The 17,560-nt window shown below is 44.0% G+C and overlaps 2 protein-coding genes across 2 annotated transcripts; both read left to right on the forward strand.

Annotated features, from left to right (window-relative positions):
• The first annotated feature begins 4,565 nt into the window (after positions 1-4,565).
• LOC119319103 (alpha-1,3-arabinosyltransferase XAT3-like) lies at positions 4,566-9,739 on the forward strand. Its single transcript, XM_037593606.1, has 4 exons — positions 4,566-4,704; positions 4,888-4,983; positions 5,069-5,122; positions 8,463-9,739. The coding sequence occupies exons 1-4, from the start codon at positions 4,566-4,568 to the stop codon at positions 9,608-9,610; spliced, it is 1,437 nt and encodes a 478-aa protein (XP_037449503.1). The 3' UTR covers positions 9,611-9,739.
• Positions 9,740-14,356: 4,617 nt separating this feature from the next.
• LOC119319029 (beta-1,2-xylosyltransferase XYXT1-like) lies at positions 14,357-17,282 on the forward strand. Its single transcript, XM_037593547.1, has 4 exons — positions 14,357-14,480; positions 14,690-14,791; positions 14,904-14,957; positions 16,017-17,282. Exons 1-4 carry the CDS (start codon positions 14,372-14,374, stop codon positions 17,165-17,167), a joined length of 1,416 nt encoding a protein of 471 aa, XP_037449444.1. The 5' UTR covers positions 14,357-14,371; the 3' UTR covers positions 17,168-17,282.
• The last annotated feature ends 278 nt before the right edge of the window (positions 17,283-17,560 follow it).

Consider the following 17,560-nt stretch of genomic DNA (forward strand, 5'->3'; position numbering starts at 1 on the left):
ACCGAGGGGTTACCGGAACCCCCGAGGGGGAAGTAATGGGCCATATGGGCCATAGGGGAGAGGCAAGGCAGCCCACAAGGGGGTGGCGCACGCCCCCCATGGGGAGTCCGAATTGGACAAGGGGAGGGTGCGCGGCCCCCCTTTCCTTCTCCCTCTCCCTTTCCTTCGCCCTTTCCCCCTCCGATAGAAGGAAGGGGGCCCGAATAGGACTAGGAGTCCAAGTGGGATTCCTCCCCACTTGGCGCGCCCTAGGCCTTCCTCCTCCCCTCTCCCACCTTCATATACGGGGGCGGGGGGCACCTCTAAGGACATCAATTGTTTCTTAGCCGTGTGCGGTGCCCCCCCCCCCTCCATAGTTTACTCCTCCGATCATATTGTCGTAGTGCTTAGGCGAAGCCCTGCGCGGATCACATCACCATCACCATCACCACGCCGTCGTGCTGACGAAACTCTCCCTCGACACTTTGCTGGATCAAGAGTTCGAGGGACGTCATCAAGCTGAACGTGTGCAGAATTCGAAGGTGTCGTACGTTCGGTGCTTGATCGGTTGAATCGAGAAGACGTTCGACTACATCAACCGCGTTAAGCTAATGCTTCCGCTTTCGGCCTACGAGGGTACGTGGACACACTCTCCCCCTCTCGTTGTTATGCATCTCCTAGATAGATATTGCGTGATCGTAAGAATTTTTTTGAAATTGCATGCTACGTTTCCCAACATTTGGTCCATCACGGCAGCAGATCCAGCAGGCTCATGCGGCGGCGGATCTAGCAGCCCGGCGATGTGTGTGTGTGTGTGTGTGTGTGTGTGTGCGCGCGCGCGCGCCAGCTTCTGAGTTGGGCAGGGTCGCACTGTGGAGTGCCGGCGCCGCGCCTCTGGGATGTGCATATTTTTTTTAATTTTTAAAATCATAACCGTGGCGGGTGAATATTGATGCCCGCCATTGCTAGTTTGTGACGTTAGTGCCATTATTGGATTATACTTGTGGCGGGCACTATGTGAAGCCAGCCACTGCTAGGTCGCGCACGCCACTGATGCCTTGTTAGCAGTGGCGGGCGACCCTGAGAGCCTTGCCCGTCATTGCTGGGATTTTTACACCTTTCATTGCTAGGCATTCCTGCAGTAGTGCATGTAGGGGTACGTAAAAGGTTAGACTTCTATCGATCATGATTTTTCTGGCAATGTGATGAAATCAAGACAAAATACAGGCTAACCAAGTGGGACATTATATGTAGACCAAAGGACCAGGGTGGGCTAGCGATTAAAAACTTAGAGGTAAAGAATAGATGCCTGCTCAGCAAATGTTTGTACAGTCTTTCTATTGAGACCGAAGGAATATGGGTACAATTTTTTGCGTAATAAGTACCGGCAATCGAAAACCCTGGCCCAAGTTACCGTAAGACCCAATGACTCGCCTTTCTAGAAGGGGTTAATGAGGACAAAAGCAACCTTCTTCCATAGGACTATATTTATCATTGGGAATGGTAACTCGACTAGATTTTGGGAAGATACATGGTTAAGGGCGATGCCACTAGCCATAAAATATTCTTCTCTCTATAATATTGTACAACATAAGGACGCTTATATTGCTACAATATTACAATTTGTCCCTCTACATATCCAGTTCAGGAGGTCCCTAGTAGGAGACCGATGGGATAGTTGGCTGCATCTCGTGTGGAGGTTGATGGACGTTCACCTTTCTGATGAGGCAGATATGATTCACTATAAATTATCCGCGAATGGGATATTCTCCATGAAGTCTTTGTATTTAGACTTAATAGTCTCTTGTCCTATTCCGGAATCAATCTTTATTTGGAATATTAAAGTACTACTAAGAATAAAAGTCTTCATGTGGTTTGTGCACAAGGAAATGATTCTGACTAAGGATAACCTGGCAAAACGAGGATGAGAGGGTGGTAAACAATGTTGCTTTTGTGATCAAGATGAAGCTATACAACACCTCTTTCTCAAATGTTCTCTCGTCAAACTCTTATGGTGTACGATTCATGTAGCCTTTAATGTTAGCCCTCCTAATAGTATTAACACGTTATTTCGGACGTGGCTTAATGGAGTGGAGGCAAGTACTGCGGGACATATTCAAATAGAAGTATGTGCATTACTTTGGGCTATATGAAACTGTAGGAATGACATGATTTTTAACTGACAAACTCTTATAAAATTTTGCAGGTTATATACAAAGCCACTTCTTGCATCCAGATGTGGTCGTTACTCAGTCATGCGGAAGCCAAGGAGCTTATGGCTATTGAGTGGAATCGTTGAAAGACGGTAGCACGGGATACTTACAAATGGTTTGGATGGCGGTCGAATAATAAGCTAGGTGTTTAGTCATCTTGATCTGTTTTTGCCAGTTGTGGCAACCCTTATTTCTAGTTTACTTTGGGTCTTCTTGTGAGCTTGTATCGGATCACAAACCTATTTGGACATTTCCTTAATAATATGGTTGCATACATCATTCTGATACAGAGGCCAGGAGTAACCCTCCTTTTCAAAATGCATAAATACACTCCATAGGTAGTTGATTGACAAAGCCTAAACAAGCATGATAATACTACAACATTTCACCACTATAAATCAGTTAAGCAGATGTATCCAACGTTGGCATCCATCAACAATTTCTTTTTACACCCATCAATAATTGGTTGAGAAAATTCCTTATTTGACACTATCTTAAAATCTGCTTCCTTATTTGACACCGGAAAAGTTTTTCTTTCCTATTTGACACAAGTTCTAAATTTTATTTTCTATATGACATTTTCGTCCATTTTGAGCCTAAATGATACCTGAAAAGACTCTTTTGCCCCTCATGTGGTATGTGTGTGGGGGGCAATAGCGCGCACACGCAGCATCAGTGCGAGGGCAGGAGCACACACGCAGCAACACATACACATGCACCAACACACAACGCACACGCACACACACACGCAACAACACGCGCGCGCGCGTGCACACACACACGCAGCAACACACATGCACACGCACACACACGCAGCAACACACACTTCACGCAGCACACACACATACACACACGCAGCAGCAGCAGCACACACGCAGGCAGCACATAGGCACACAACCGCGCACACACACACGCGCGCGCACGTACACATGCAGTAGCAAACACACGCAGCAGCACACATGCAGCAACAACACACACGCAGGCAGCACATAGGCACGCAACAGCACACACACACGCACGCACGTACACACGCAGCAGCACACATGCACACACACATGCAGCAGCAGCACACATGTGCGCGTGCACCCACACACGCAACAGCACACGCGCGCGCGCACATACACATACCACATGAAGGGCAAAATCGTCTTTTCAGGTGTCATTTAGGCTCAAAATGGATGGAAATGTCGTATAGGGAATAAAATTTAGGACTAGTGTCAAATAGAAAAGAAAAACTTTTTCAGTGTCAAATAAGAAACCAGATTTTAAGACAGTGTCAAATAAGGAATTTTCTTTAATTGGTTGGGCTAAATGGCCGGTTCAATGTTCAAAGTACATAACTTTTGACACTTTGTGTATCACTATACCCACGACATGACATATTTGATGTGCCGAATACATGCACTCAAGCAGAAAAATTCTATCTAGCGGATTTCGTTTTAGGGAAGAACTAGCTCAGCTAGAGTTCGAACATCCCCGTTCGAATTTGGTCATTAATTTGCTCTCTCTTCCAGGCCTATAGTGCCTGTCTTCACTTGTTGATTTGACCGTTGGATGGATTAAGAGAAGTACTACTCCCTTTGTCCGCTGAAGAGTGTATATTTGGATTTAAAAATTTATCCATAAAAAAGTGTACTTCTATATTTTCATTGTAATTTAAAGTATTTTATCTCATCACACGATAACTAAGATCAATAGCATTATATACATAGTTTTTTTAATTTTTAAATGCACTTAGCTCATTGGGGTTGGGTAATTAAAGAGGTGAGAGATGGTGGCTTGCATCTTTCCAAAACATTTTTTACTCCACTTCATATTCTAAAATTTCTAAATGTACACTTTTCATCGAACGGAGGAAGTATATAGTAGGTAAAGTTTCAGAATTCTCGATGGTCGTCGACAGACTATTGCGGTTGACTTTGACCAGACTTATGAAGACGCGGCATGTGAAGTAAACGGGTGATGATTTTCTATGGCATTACACGATCGTCTTTATCGTGACGGAAATAGCAGCGAAGGTGCATTGCTAGCTAGTGGGACTCGGATCTCAACATCACTCAAAAGTTGCTTCACTGGCGTCCTTATAGAGCATTTACTCTACCTGTCTACCCGATTAAATAAAAACACCTAGTTGATGTTTACGCTATGTAAGTATCGAGCTACGTGTATTTGGGCAAAGTCAACAGCGTCGCCTCGTCGGTTTTCCCGTAGGATAAACAATGTGCATGCACTAGTACGTACTCCTCCTACTTTTGAAGAGTATAAACCCAGTCCGAAGCGAACCCAAACGGCGCGTCCTCATTCACTAGTACAGTAGTGTACTACACTACTACGACTGGCAGCAGCAGCAGCAGCAAGCAGCAGCAAGAGGCGATGGGCATGAGCTGCTGCGAGGAGAGGGAGAGGCCCAGGAAGAGCTGTGCGCCGGTCCACGCCAACGCCGGCTTCGCCGCCGGCGTCCTCTTTGCGCTCCTCGTCTACTTCCTCGTCCGGCAGCAGACTTCGATCAGTGGTAAATGATTCGTTCGTTCCATTCATCTTCTTACCCGCTGTTTGCATACTCCATCATCTTATTCCGGGGCTAGCTTTTCAATGTCACGCTAACGTACGTTAGCCTAGCCTTATCCTTCGACGACCAATGTGGCTTATTTAGCTGACTGACGGCAGCGGTTCTTTCCTGTTGTTTAATATGCAGCTGCCACCACGGCGGCACTAGCACAATGGAGCACGGTTAAACAACTGATTAGAGCTCCTGGTGAAACGCAACTGATTAAAGCTCCTGGTGAAATACGTGAGCACATCTACCCATATGCTTATTTCCAATCTGTGTAGTCTATAATCTGAAGATTAATTCTTGCTTGTTGCTTAATCTACAGTTGTTACGTCTGATGTGCACCGGGTCGCCGACAAACAACCGATTCAAGATACGGGTGAGCAGATCATCAAACTCTCCCAGTCATTTCTACCAAATTTGCATGCATGCTCTGTTAGTTTGGGTACCCAAGGAAATCATGAACTAGAAAAAGGAAAAGTTATATGGAAAATCATTTATTCAGAAGACAACTTTCTTCCCACGCAAAAAAGGTTGTCGGGTCGCCTCTATTTCCGGCAGTGACTAGGTAGTTCACTTAAGCTTAAATACATGTATGACAGATCTGACAGGCAACTCATGATTTAGACTGGTCATAGTGGGAGTAACATAACTAGTAACATAACGCACTTCAATAATTTGCTTATGTGGCAAGTAGTTAATGAGGAAAGAGGTGCCTAGAGTAAAATAATACTCCCTCCGTCTAGGTGAGTAAGTCATCTTAGGTTGTGCACCGTGACCAAGAAGGAGGGGAAAACAAGAGAATTTAATGTTTATTTGCTAATTAATAGCATTGCATGCAATGAACTAACCACTGCATGTCGTGTTTGATAATCTCAAGTCATTAAAAACATACACATCCTTCATCTCTTAGACTCGCCACAGTGGGAGTAACTTCAGCAATAACATCGAGTCCAACTCAGCAAATTTGCTTATGTGGCAATGAGTTAATGAAGAGAGAGGTAGTTGTAGTAACTTAACTAGTTACTGTAACATCACATGTTTCAATGCAATATGAGTCTATAACCTAATAAATGAATTTTTGCATGTTATCACACTTAAGTTACTACCCACTATCAAGGTAGTAACATAGTCTAAAAATGTGTGTATGTTACTAGTGTATGTTACTATCCATTGTGGCTAGTCTTATTGGTTGATATGTTAAGAAACAAGAAACGAGGTAGAAGTTAATGCACCGCGCCTAAGTGTTTTGGGACTATTTGGTTTTCGTAAGATGACTTACACACATAGACGGAGGGAGTATGTTACTGTAACATAACGCTTCCCAAGAATAAATGAGTCTACAAATTAATAAATGCAATCATCTATGTTACTAGCTACTTCTTTGTTACTTTGCATTATGAACATAGTAACATAGGCTAGTGTCATATGCATGACACTAGTCTAAGTCACTCCTCACTATGACTAGCCTTAACCTGTAAATCAGAGAAGTCAATGTCAGTTTACATTTAAAAGTGAACTAGAGCGGTCTGGTTAATATTTTAGATCAATGTTCTTACAATTCACAACATTGTTAAAGTTTTCTAGTAATTAGAATAGTGTCTTTAAAATTAACACCAACCAGCATATGGGTCCCCACATATGTTCAATTAATAGACTTTATTAATATGAAAAAGTCATATTACCATTTTTAAACAAACGCATCAGCAGGTCGACAAAAAGAATAATGCTTAACTAGTACTCCCTCTTTAAAGAAATTTAAAAGCATTTAGATCACTAAACTAGTAATCTAAACGCTCTTATTTTTCTCTATAGAGGGCTAATTAGAGGCTCCATGTTAATCCTCACGAGACATGCACTCTAGAAGAGAAAATAAATAATAGAGTTCTTTCAAATGACAAACTCCGACCGTTAATGATGTGGACCCAATCATTGTTGATAACTATTACCAGTTGATCTGGTTTGCTTCTAATCACTCATCTCTTTCACCATTTAATATAATCTAGAAAAAAACCAAGCTAAATTTGCACTAGTATTCTCTCTTAATTAGTTTGAACTTGCATATCAAAGATGAATCAAGATGTGTTATCTAGGCTTCATGCATTGGTTGATGATGCAGCTAATGATAAATGCTCCTGCATATACTCGTTTGCCGCATCACTATTTGCTAATATGTTTTGTACTGTGAGAAAAACTTTAAAAAAAAACTAAGATGTGCTCCTTTTGAATCTCCACTACCCATCGCTATCATTGCGAAAAGTAAGCTAGCCCCTTGGATTTGCTTCCATTTACCCAATCATGTCATTATTAAAGTTCATCTCATAAAGTGATCCACTAAATTTGCATCTAAATATTATATCCAATATGTTTTTCAATATAATTCACAAATATTTGGTTGCATGGAATATGAATATTTGAATTACTAATATGAAAACTGAAACTGAAACTGAAACTGAATATAACTAATTGTATTAATATTGTATAGCTGGTTGATAATATTGAATATAAGGAAGACAACTGTAAATCAATTTATCATGCATGGTTGCATGTTGAGGTCTTTTTGTACATGTGTGGTTACATGTTAACATGACATGCTAGAGAAATAAATTACTGAGGATCACCCATATAGCTATATAGGATACATGCATAAAGTAGCACAGCCTAAATTTGCATCTAAACTACTCCCATATGCATTATATAAAATAACAAAATAGCCCCTAGATCTTGATCTCAACTGCTGTCCTCTACCATTACAAAAATATATATGGGAAATGTTAACTGGTGAACGTTCGCTCAGGTAAGGTCGATCGTAGCGAACGCTAGCACGGGCCGTCTAGTGGGAATCAAACAGATGACATTTTCCGGAGAAAAAAAGTGTTCACTGGCAATTCTTCCATACACATGGCAAGTTTACATTCTGTACATGGCAAGTCTCTAACAAACGTATGGCATTTTTAGTTGTTTTGACATAGCAACTCCGGCGTTCGCTGGGAATTTTGCTCCCGGCCAACGTTCACCAGATATTCGTGTCCATAAAATAACGGAATCCTATGCATTCTTCTAAATAACCTCTGTTAATATAGTATAAAAGATTATTATATGCATGCAGGATGCATGCCACCGGACCACATATAACCGATGAGGCGGACAGCTATAAGCATATCAATTGCATTGTTTTTTCATAGTAAAAAAATTATCAATTTGCAGGTTTAACATTTATCAAAGATATTTCCTTACTGGGTGACTTACCGTGACAACAACAATCAACTTGCTACTCCATGAAGGCACACGGGTTGATGGTTACAGTACTAGTTAGGCAGGCCGAGTGCAATTAGAAAAGATGAACACGTTGTTCAACCGTTGAAGCAACATGTTAACCTGCTAACTTAGTCTGGCTATAAGTATTGTCATGTCATTTATAGTCCATTTTATAGTAAATATGTACAATAGTTGATTAGAAGAGTGTACTATTTTTTTATTATATGGCCTACCTTTCACTCTCACAAAGTGCCTAGGACTAGGAGCACGTGCTAGAGTTGGCTCTTCACCAAGAGCCCGCTTACTTTTTCTCTCCTCTTTTCTTTCCTTCAACTAAGTAAAAATATACTAGTTTATTTTTTATAGCCAGCTGACTTAGCTCTATTGTACTTGCTTTTATGCTAACGAACGAAGCTAGTTTCACAATGGTAATTGTTTTTTCTTTCCTTGGCGCGTGACAGATAATGGCAAGGTGGTGTGTACCACGGAGGACCACTCCCGCGGTTTGTCTGGCACCTGTGAAGTCGAAGGCGACGTCCGCACCAATGGCACAGCCCTATCGGTGAGCCTCGTTCCAGTGAGCTGGTCGGAGCGCCACGAGTGGATGATCTCACCGTACACGCGCATTGGCCAGAGCCTCAGGGCGGTCACTGTGATGCAGCTGCAGGATCGGGCTGCCGCCCCGTCGTGCACGCTGACCCACACGATGCCTGCCATCATGTTCGGGATCGGGGGGTACGTGGGCAACTACTGGCATGAGTACGCTGACATTCTGGTGCCGCTGTTCGTCGCAGCGCGGCGGTACCACGGCGAGGTGACGTTCCTGGTCAGCAACATCCAACACATGCCGCGGTGGCTGGTCAAGTACAGGGCCTTGTTGCAGGGGTTGTCCAAGTACGGCGTCGTGGACATGGACCGCGATGCGTATGTGCGGTGTTTCCCGCGCGTCTCGGTTGGGCTCCGCCTCGATAAGGACCTCAGCATCGTTCCCGAACTGGTGCCGGGGGGGCGCCTCGCCATGGCTGACTTCACGCGCTTCGTGCGCGAGACCTACGCGCTCCCACGCGGAGCAGTGACCATGGAGCCGTACAAGAAGCCGCGGCTACTGCTGATCCAGCGGGTGACCTCCCGCCAGTTCCTCAACGAGCCGGAGATTGCACGAGCGGCCGAGGCGGCGGGGTTTGAGGTGGCAGTGACGGATCTGCGGCACAACGGCTCCGAGGTTGAGCAGGCGCGGGTGGTGAACTCGTTTGATGTGGTGCTGGGCGTGCACGGCGCCGGGCTGACGAACGCGGTGCACCTGCCGCCGGGCGGCGTCCTGATCCAGGTGGTGCCGTATGGCAAGATAGAGCCCATGGCGAGGTTGGATTTCAGCGAGCCGGCAACAGACATGGGGCTCAAGTACCTTGACTACAGCGTGAGCGCGGAGGAGAGCTCGCTGCTGGAGAAGCTAGGGCCGGAGCACCCGGCAATCAAGGACCCCGACTCCATCCATCGAAGCGGCTGGACCACAGTGTATGAGTCCTACCTGATGCAGAGCGTACGCATCAACACCACTCGCTTCGCGCCAACGTTGGAGCAAGCGTTCAACCACCTACGCAAGCACTAGGGGCAGATAATGTTCGTCAACTCATTGTTTCCTTAGTTAGTTTTTCTCATTTTGGGTTAATTCTTTGCTAGGTGGCATGGCGTCTTTTCTCTTGTCATTATTTTCTCCCTTTTCACTAAACTAGCATGGTGGCCCTCGCAAACTTGTTTTGTATTGACTGTTAGTTTGCCCTGACCTTGTACACGTTGCCTAATTATTACAAAGATTAATACTCTGCAGGATGATCTCCCCGATGATATCAAGTGAAACCTCACCACCAATGGAATTTATTCCCCGGCATCGGCCTATAGGTCCCAATTTGTGGGCGTTGCCGCTTCAAACATGAACAAGGTTGTGTGGAAGAATTGAACACCGTCCAAGTGCATGTTCTTTGCCTGGCTCGCTACCAAGGATAGAATCTAGACAACAGACCAGTTGCACAGAAGAGGGTGGCCAAACTACAACTTGTGCCAGCTGTGCAAGAGGGAGCCGAAGACCGCAACTCATCTTCTGAATGCCATTGGACGGTGTAAGATGGCGCGAGGCAATTTGATTGCATGACTTGATGAATTGAAGGTTGTGGAGCGGTGGCGGGATCGAGCTATGCCGGCGAGGAATAGTCTGACATGATTTCCCTCTTAATTGGCATGTCGGGTGATTTGCTGTCATACAAGGATAGTAGAGCAAGAGGTAACATACAATGGCGTTGTCTTCTACAAATTTTCCACCGGTGGCCACATCGAAGGATGGTGCGGGACTGCCCGAGCAAGAGGTAACAAACAGTTGTGTTTTGAAGAACCTTACTCGTGGTCTTTGTGTTGTCAAGATATCGTAGGTGCTGATGGTCGTTGTTGCATTTTTGTCGATCGTTGTTTTGATCGCTACAGGGGTCATTTCTTTTCCTTTTTTTCTGCCACGGCATAGCTTTGGTCTTGTATAACTTTGCTCTTGTTGGTGGATCTTTTGGACATGCGTGTGTGTGTGTGTGTGCCAGGGGGAAGTGTTGGTTACGTGCATCCTAACTATGCAGAGGCTGAATTTATTTCTCACCATGTTTGTATCCCTTAATACTTCATTATGAAATAAAAATGCCCTTTATCGAAAAAAAAGTTCCTATGTACGTGAGAAAAGATTGAAGACTGGTGATTCCGCTGCCTCCTTCTCCGTGAGAAGCGTAAACAAGGGGCATTGGCATCGTCTGTTCCACTGCCACTGTCTTTTTGAGGCATCATTGTTTGGTGTTGTCGACCGTAAAATAAGGGAGAAGAGTCGACCAACCTAGGGCACGAAGGCAAATACGCCGGCATGGACGGTTGTGTGTGAATGTTGGGCACAGGGGCAAATACGTTGGCATCTACTTCCAGTTTAGTGATTTAAACGCTCTTATATTTTTACAAAGGAGTATATGAGAATATAGAGGCCGTGATGCATGAGGCAGACATGTTGCCTAATCTGTCGATGGTCATGAAAGGATTAGCTGGAGTAACAAAACATGTGCTAGTGGTGATCAATGGGATGGATAACATGGATTGATTATTTTGGCGGTGGTCGACGCAGTGTTGTGGGTCGCACGGCCGACACTATATTGGGGAAAGAGAAAAATTGGTTAAGGCCCTCAGAGGAAAGATGTTTTACAGCATTGTTCACGGTTGATTTTTTTTTGGCGCAGAAGGGAGGGGGGGGGGGAGGGGTGACATTTCATTACATAACAGTTCATAATTTAGTGCATGCTATTGATGGGTAATTTTTCCGGCTTTAAAATTGATCTAACAGTTTTGATATTTTAATGGACAAAATAAAAGGTTAAATGTTTTTGGCATTTGTGAGCAGTTGTAGTTTATTACCTTTTATTTATGGTTAGCCCTTCAAACACTTTTAATACTTACGAATTTGAAAAAAAATTGAGATATTTGGAAAAATGTTCATGAATTTAAACATATCTGCTATTTCAGAATATGTTAGTGTGAATTAAGAAACTGAAAATAAAAATTTATTCACAATTTTGAGAAAATTTTCATGATTTTTAAAATCATCATGAAACAGGTAAAAAATCTTGAAGAATTTTAAAAATGGCCACAAATTCAAGAAAGTTCAAGGATTTTGTAATGTATTTAAAAAATCATGAATTAAAAAGAGTTCGAGAATGCAAAAAAAATTTGATGAATTTGAAAAGCTATTTGTCAATTTAAAAAATGTTCACAAATATATAATTGTAGAAGGAAAAGAAACTGATAAACAGAAAAGAAATAAGAAACTTAGAAATAAATAATAAAGAGAACCTAAAAACCTTGATAAAATAAAAAAAAGAAAAGAAAAGAAAGAAACAACCTTATGAAGAAAATCTGAAAGTCAGGTGGAATATTCCAGAAGCTTCTGAAGACCGAGCGAACGGTTCTAAAATATTCGCAAAACTAGGGTGAATTAGCTGCCTCTGATAAAGGCCCGGCCTACCAGTAGCACTAGTGGGCTATTTCTTGCGAACCGATCGTATCATCGGCGGTATTATTGGTCGGGCAGTGCTATACCTCGCCTACAGCAAAGATGGAAGCGCGGATCACGTTAGCAACTCCCCAAAATAGGCCAGGCCCAGCGCCGGACGGAGTGTGCATGAGTCACCACGTACCCCGCATACCATAGGTATGTTATACATTTTTTTCTGTATATTTTGTGAAATGATCCATGAAAATAGATTTGGAACATATTAGAAGTATGTTCCTATAATTTATAAAAGTGTTTTGAAAAATATGCATCAGATGTTTGGAAATGGTCCATCGTGTGATTAAAAAATGTTTAGAATGTTTTACAAAAATGTTCATGTATTAAAAAAACGTGTATATCATATAGAATGTATCATCTATTACGAAAATGCTCACCATGTTTTTATAAAAATTTCATCATTCTTCATGTGTCAATGAAAAGTCCATCTTGTGTTTAAAATGTTCGATGTGTATTTAAAAAAATGTAAAACATATTTAAGGAAATATTCACCATGTATTTAGAAACCAATGTTCAACATGTGTTTCAAAAATTATCATTGTGTGTTATTCGCCATTAATTTAAAAAATGTTCAACATGTATTCAAAAACATGTTTCACAGGTATCAAAAACTATTTAACGTCTGTTTGAAAAAAGTTCAACATGTATTCAGAAAAAATTAATGTGTGTTTTAAAAACATAAAACACATATTTGAATTTTTTTTATAATGTATTTTTAAAATGAGATAAAAGTTAAAAATAAAATAAACAAGAAAATGATTTTTTTAATAAAACCTAAGGAAAGCAAAAAAAACCAATAGAGAAAACACAAACGTATATATAAATTAAAAACATGGGCCAAAAGTTCCCAAAACCGCCAGGCCTAGATACAATACAACCTCACAGTAAGCGAGGTTTAGCATATGTTATAAAGGTGCGCTACTCCTATAATAATTTGGGCCATTTTGTGTTAAATTTGGCCAATGGTGGCCTTAAGTGTCCCAAGTATTCATGTAACAAGGTGCCCTTCCATCTTCAACATAGGCACAACCCTTGCATATCGACAAACATGGTGTGTATGAAGAGCAACTAGTTAACATATGCACCGCAAGGGGTACTTTTGGTGCGTGGGAGCACTCCGGCATTGTCATGTGTTGTGCATTGGACGATTCCCTCGACGGACCATTTTTTAAGTTTTATTTGTTCTTTTATCCTTAGTTCCATGTTTTCCTGGTTTTTTCATGTTTTTCTAGGTTTTTGGTCTGTCCTGGGCTTAGGTGTGATCTGTGCTAAGCACATGTATGCTTTGTTGTGAAGCATAGGAGTGCTCCATGCAGAAGCATATGCGGCAGGCCCTGTAGAGAGCACATCTTACTTCACACAGAAGCATATGTGTATGTCATCCATATCTGTTCCGGCCCCTTTTAGCGCGATACCTACTCCTTAGATGCGCCGCTCACTGCCACTATCTCCGCTATGGACACTTTCCAGAGCCGCACTTTTCCTTCAAGGTAATAACTCATCTCCCATGTCCTTCCCATCATCGTACTCCCGTACTTCATCCGTTTTTAAAAGAGTGTACTTCTAATTTTGTTGTAAAGTCAATTTTTTGTTTGACCGTATTTATATAATAATATATGAACATTTATGCCGTCAAATTAGTAGCATTAGGTTCATAATAAAATATATTTTTATCATATACCTATTTAGCTTCACAAACATTAATATATTTTTGCATAAACTCGGTTGGTTTGACCCTCGTAATGTTGGAAGTACACTTTTTTAAGGATGAAGGAGTAGGTGTGAGTGATAGGTATCAATCGCGTCCACGCTACACCGCCGGCTGCTATGCGCTCGGTCAGACCACGAATCATGCACTGCAACTTCACGTGTGGCCATTACTATCTTCACGTTGACATGGACTTGTACTTAAGATAGTCTAATCAGTTGCAAACTTGCAATATGATGTTGCATGTACTCTGCCCGATTAAATACAAACACAGGGACGTAATTACTGTTTACGCCAGGTGCATTTGGGCAAATTCAACTGTCGTCGGTGATCCCGCTGGGATAAACAATACGTACTACGTATGCTTCACCAGTGGAAGACCCTCGATAACTTGCGAAACTCACTCATACTGCGACGTGCACACACCCCCACCATACCACGTACGCCGCCAGGTGCAGAATCTACCCAAAAACTAATCACCAGCAATTCAACCTGTTCACAACAGTACTAATGCTAACCAGACTCAACTAGCACACACGTCCTCACTCACTCACCACAGCAAGAGAAAGCAAGTGGCGATGAGCTGTGCGCCGGTCCGTGTCAACGCCGGCTTCGCCGCCGGCGTCCTCTTCGCGCTCCTCGTCTGCTTCATCCTCCAGCAGGAGGTTGCCATCAGCGGCCTCAGCGGTAGCCATTTATCCCTTTCATTTCACCGTTTCATGAATCTTCTGCTTACCAAGAGGCAAACACAATGCTTTATAGCAACTTCTCTCATCGTTAGCTAGATCCTAGCCTTGTTGATTGACGACCGGTGAGGCTTTTGTTTTTCTACCTCGAGCACACACACGATCGATGCGGTTGACGGCAACACTTCTTTCCTGTTGCTTCATATGCAGTCGCCACCACGGCAGCAGTAGCGCAGTGGCTCACGCTTAAACAGCTGAGTAGAGATCCTGCTGCAATGCAGCTCATAAAAGCTCCTGGTGAAAGTGAAACACGTGAGTATTTTTTGACCTATCTGTCTTGCTTTGTGCCAGCAACTATGCTTATTTCCAGTCCCCAGTCTCTGTAAGCTGAAGATCAAACTCTTGCTTGTTGCTTAATCTACAGTCGTCGCTTCTGACGTGCAGCGGACCCCGGACATACAGCTGATCCAAGGTTCAGGTGAGCAGAGCACTCCGGTCCTTTGCTTTGATCAAGTTTGCATGCTCAGGTCGTTTAATTTGGGTATCCTAAGAAATCGCAAAATGGAAAACTGTTTGTTTCGACTCCTGTGTATTTAGCCTACGGATGTCCGCGTCTATTGTAAGCAATGAGGTAATGTAGGAGTACATCGACTCTCAAATTTCACAGTAAATACGGGAGTTTTTTTTTTTGCGGGGGTTGACATAGGCGTAAAACTCTGACAGATCTTACTAACACTTGATTACTTTGTCAATTCGAAGAACTCAGATCTAGCTAGCGAATATTTTCATTAAACTAATGGACGGTTGCCTACCCAGGGCAATGCATGGGAAGCAGTGAATACTAAATTTAACATCCTGTGATCCTGATCATCGCTATAGACTGTCAGAGTGAGGAGTAGCATAGTGCACATTATTCTAGACTATATTAGTGTCATGCAAACTTTTATTTATTAGATTATATCTCATTTTTCTTGGTATGTGTGATGTTAAAAACCGAGTCCCCTCATTTGTTTGATTGAATTGTGTGGGCGGTAGCTGTAGGGTTAGTAATGACGTGGCTGCAAATGGAATCAGTTTTTGCTTAGATGGCATAGTTGCTGATGTGGATAGCTTGCATGTTGAGAGAAATATCATAGTGGGGATGAACTATTTAGGTATTATAGATGAGTAACTAGCTAAGTTACTCAATTTACCTACATCCTCATTAACTCATTGCTACATAGGAAAATTAGCTAAGTTGGACTCGATGTTACTCTTAAAATTACTCCCACTATGGCCAGTCAAATATGCAGGCCTGGGGTGCCTACCAAGTGAATTAATTAGTTTATCACACACACCACATAAGTAGGAGTAGAAGTAAAAAAAATATATGTCTATAAATGTCGGGAGCTATATAAGCAAGTAAGCATATCAATTTTGCATTGTTTCTTCACAGGAAAAAAAAAGCATAACAATTTGCATATGGTTTAACAATGCTAATTGTTAACTTTAAAAAAAAAACAATGGTAATTGTTTCTCCTTTCCTGGCGCGTGACAGATAATGGCAAGGTGGTGTGTAACATGGAGGGCCGCTCGCGTGACTGGTCCGAAACGTGTGAAGTCAACGGCGACGTCCGCACCAACGGCACAGCACTGTCGGTGACCCTCGTCCCAGCGAGCAGGTCGTCGGAGCGCCGGGAGTGGATGATCTCACCGTACGCGCGCGGTGGCCAGAGCCTGAGGTCGGTCACGGTGACGCAGTTGCAGGACCGATCCGCCGCCCCGCCGTGCACGGTGACACACACTATGCCCGCCGTCCTGTTCGGGATCGGGGGCTACGTGGGCAACTACTGGCATGACTACACCGACATTCTGGTGCCGTTGTTCGTCGCGTCGCGGCGGTACCACGGCGAGGTGACGTTCCTGGTCAGCAACATCCAGCACCTGCCGCGGTGGCTGGTCAAGTACAGGGCCTTGCTGCATGGGCTGTCCAAGTACGAGGTCGTGGACATGGACCGAGACGCGTATGTGCGGTGCTTCCCGCGCGTCACGGTGGGGCTCCACCTCGACAAGGAGCTGACCATCGTCCCCGAGCTGGTGCCGGGGGCTCCCCTCACCATGGCCGACTTCACGCGGTTCGTGCGCGAGACCTACGCGCTCCCACGCGAAGCACCGACCCGGGAGCCGGGCAAGAAGCCGCGGCTGCTGCTGATCCACCGGGGGGACTTCCGCCGGTTCCTGAACGAGCAGGAGATACTGCAGGCGGCGGAGGCGGCGGGGTTCGAGGCGGCGCTGTCGGAGCCGCGGGTGAACGGGTCCGAGACGGAGCAGGCGCGGCTGGTGAACTCGTTCGACGTGGTGCTGGGCATGCACGGCGCGGGGCTGACGAACGCGGTGCACCTGCCGCCGGGCGGCGTGCTGATCCAGGTGGTGCCGTACGGGAAGATGGAGTACCTGGCGAGGGCGGAGTTCAGCGAGGGCGCGACGGACATGGGGCTCAAGTACCTTGACTATAGCATAAGCGCGGAGGAGAGCTCGCTGATGGAGACGCTGGGGCCGGAGCACCCGGCGATCAAGGACCCTGAGTCCATCCACCGCAGTGGTTGGGAGAATATGTTTAAGCTCTACCTTAAGCAGAACGCCCGCATCAACACCACCCGCTTCGCGCCAACGCTGGTGCAAGCGTTCGACCACCTACGACAGCAGTAGGGGGGGAGGGCATGCTCATTAATCCTGTTGTTTTCTTTGGTAGTTTTTTCTCATTTTGGGTTAATTGTAGCCTCCCGTTTTTCTTTTGTCATTATTTTCTCCTTTTCACTCGATTGTTTGTTCAAATGTCTACTTCCACTTTTTTTTTATTGGTTAAGAAATGCATAATCGGTTCTACTCTTGCCAGTTTCAAACAGGAAGATCTTCATGAACCTGCTCGATTTATATCAGAAAAAACAGAAATGAATGTAAGGCAAGACTGAAGTACATCAAATTTTGGCTCACAACAGAGCAAAACAAAGGCAGGAAATGCGTGGGTACTCATGGACCCAAGCAGGCATATTCCACTTAGAGCTGCAGACAGAAAAACAACACAATTTCGAATATTCTTGC

This window comes from Triticum dicoccoides, chromosome 6A, assembly GCF_002162155.2.
Source record: "Triticum dicoccoides isolate Atlit2015 ecotype Zavitan chromosome 6A, WEW_v2.0, whole genome shotgun sequence".
Lineage (NCBI taxonomy): Eukaryota > Viridiplantae > Streptophyta > Magnoliopsida > Poales > Poaceae > Triticum > Triticum dicoccoides.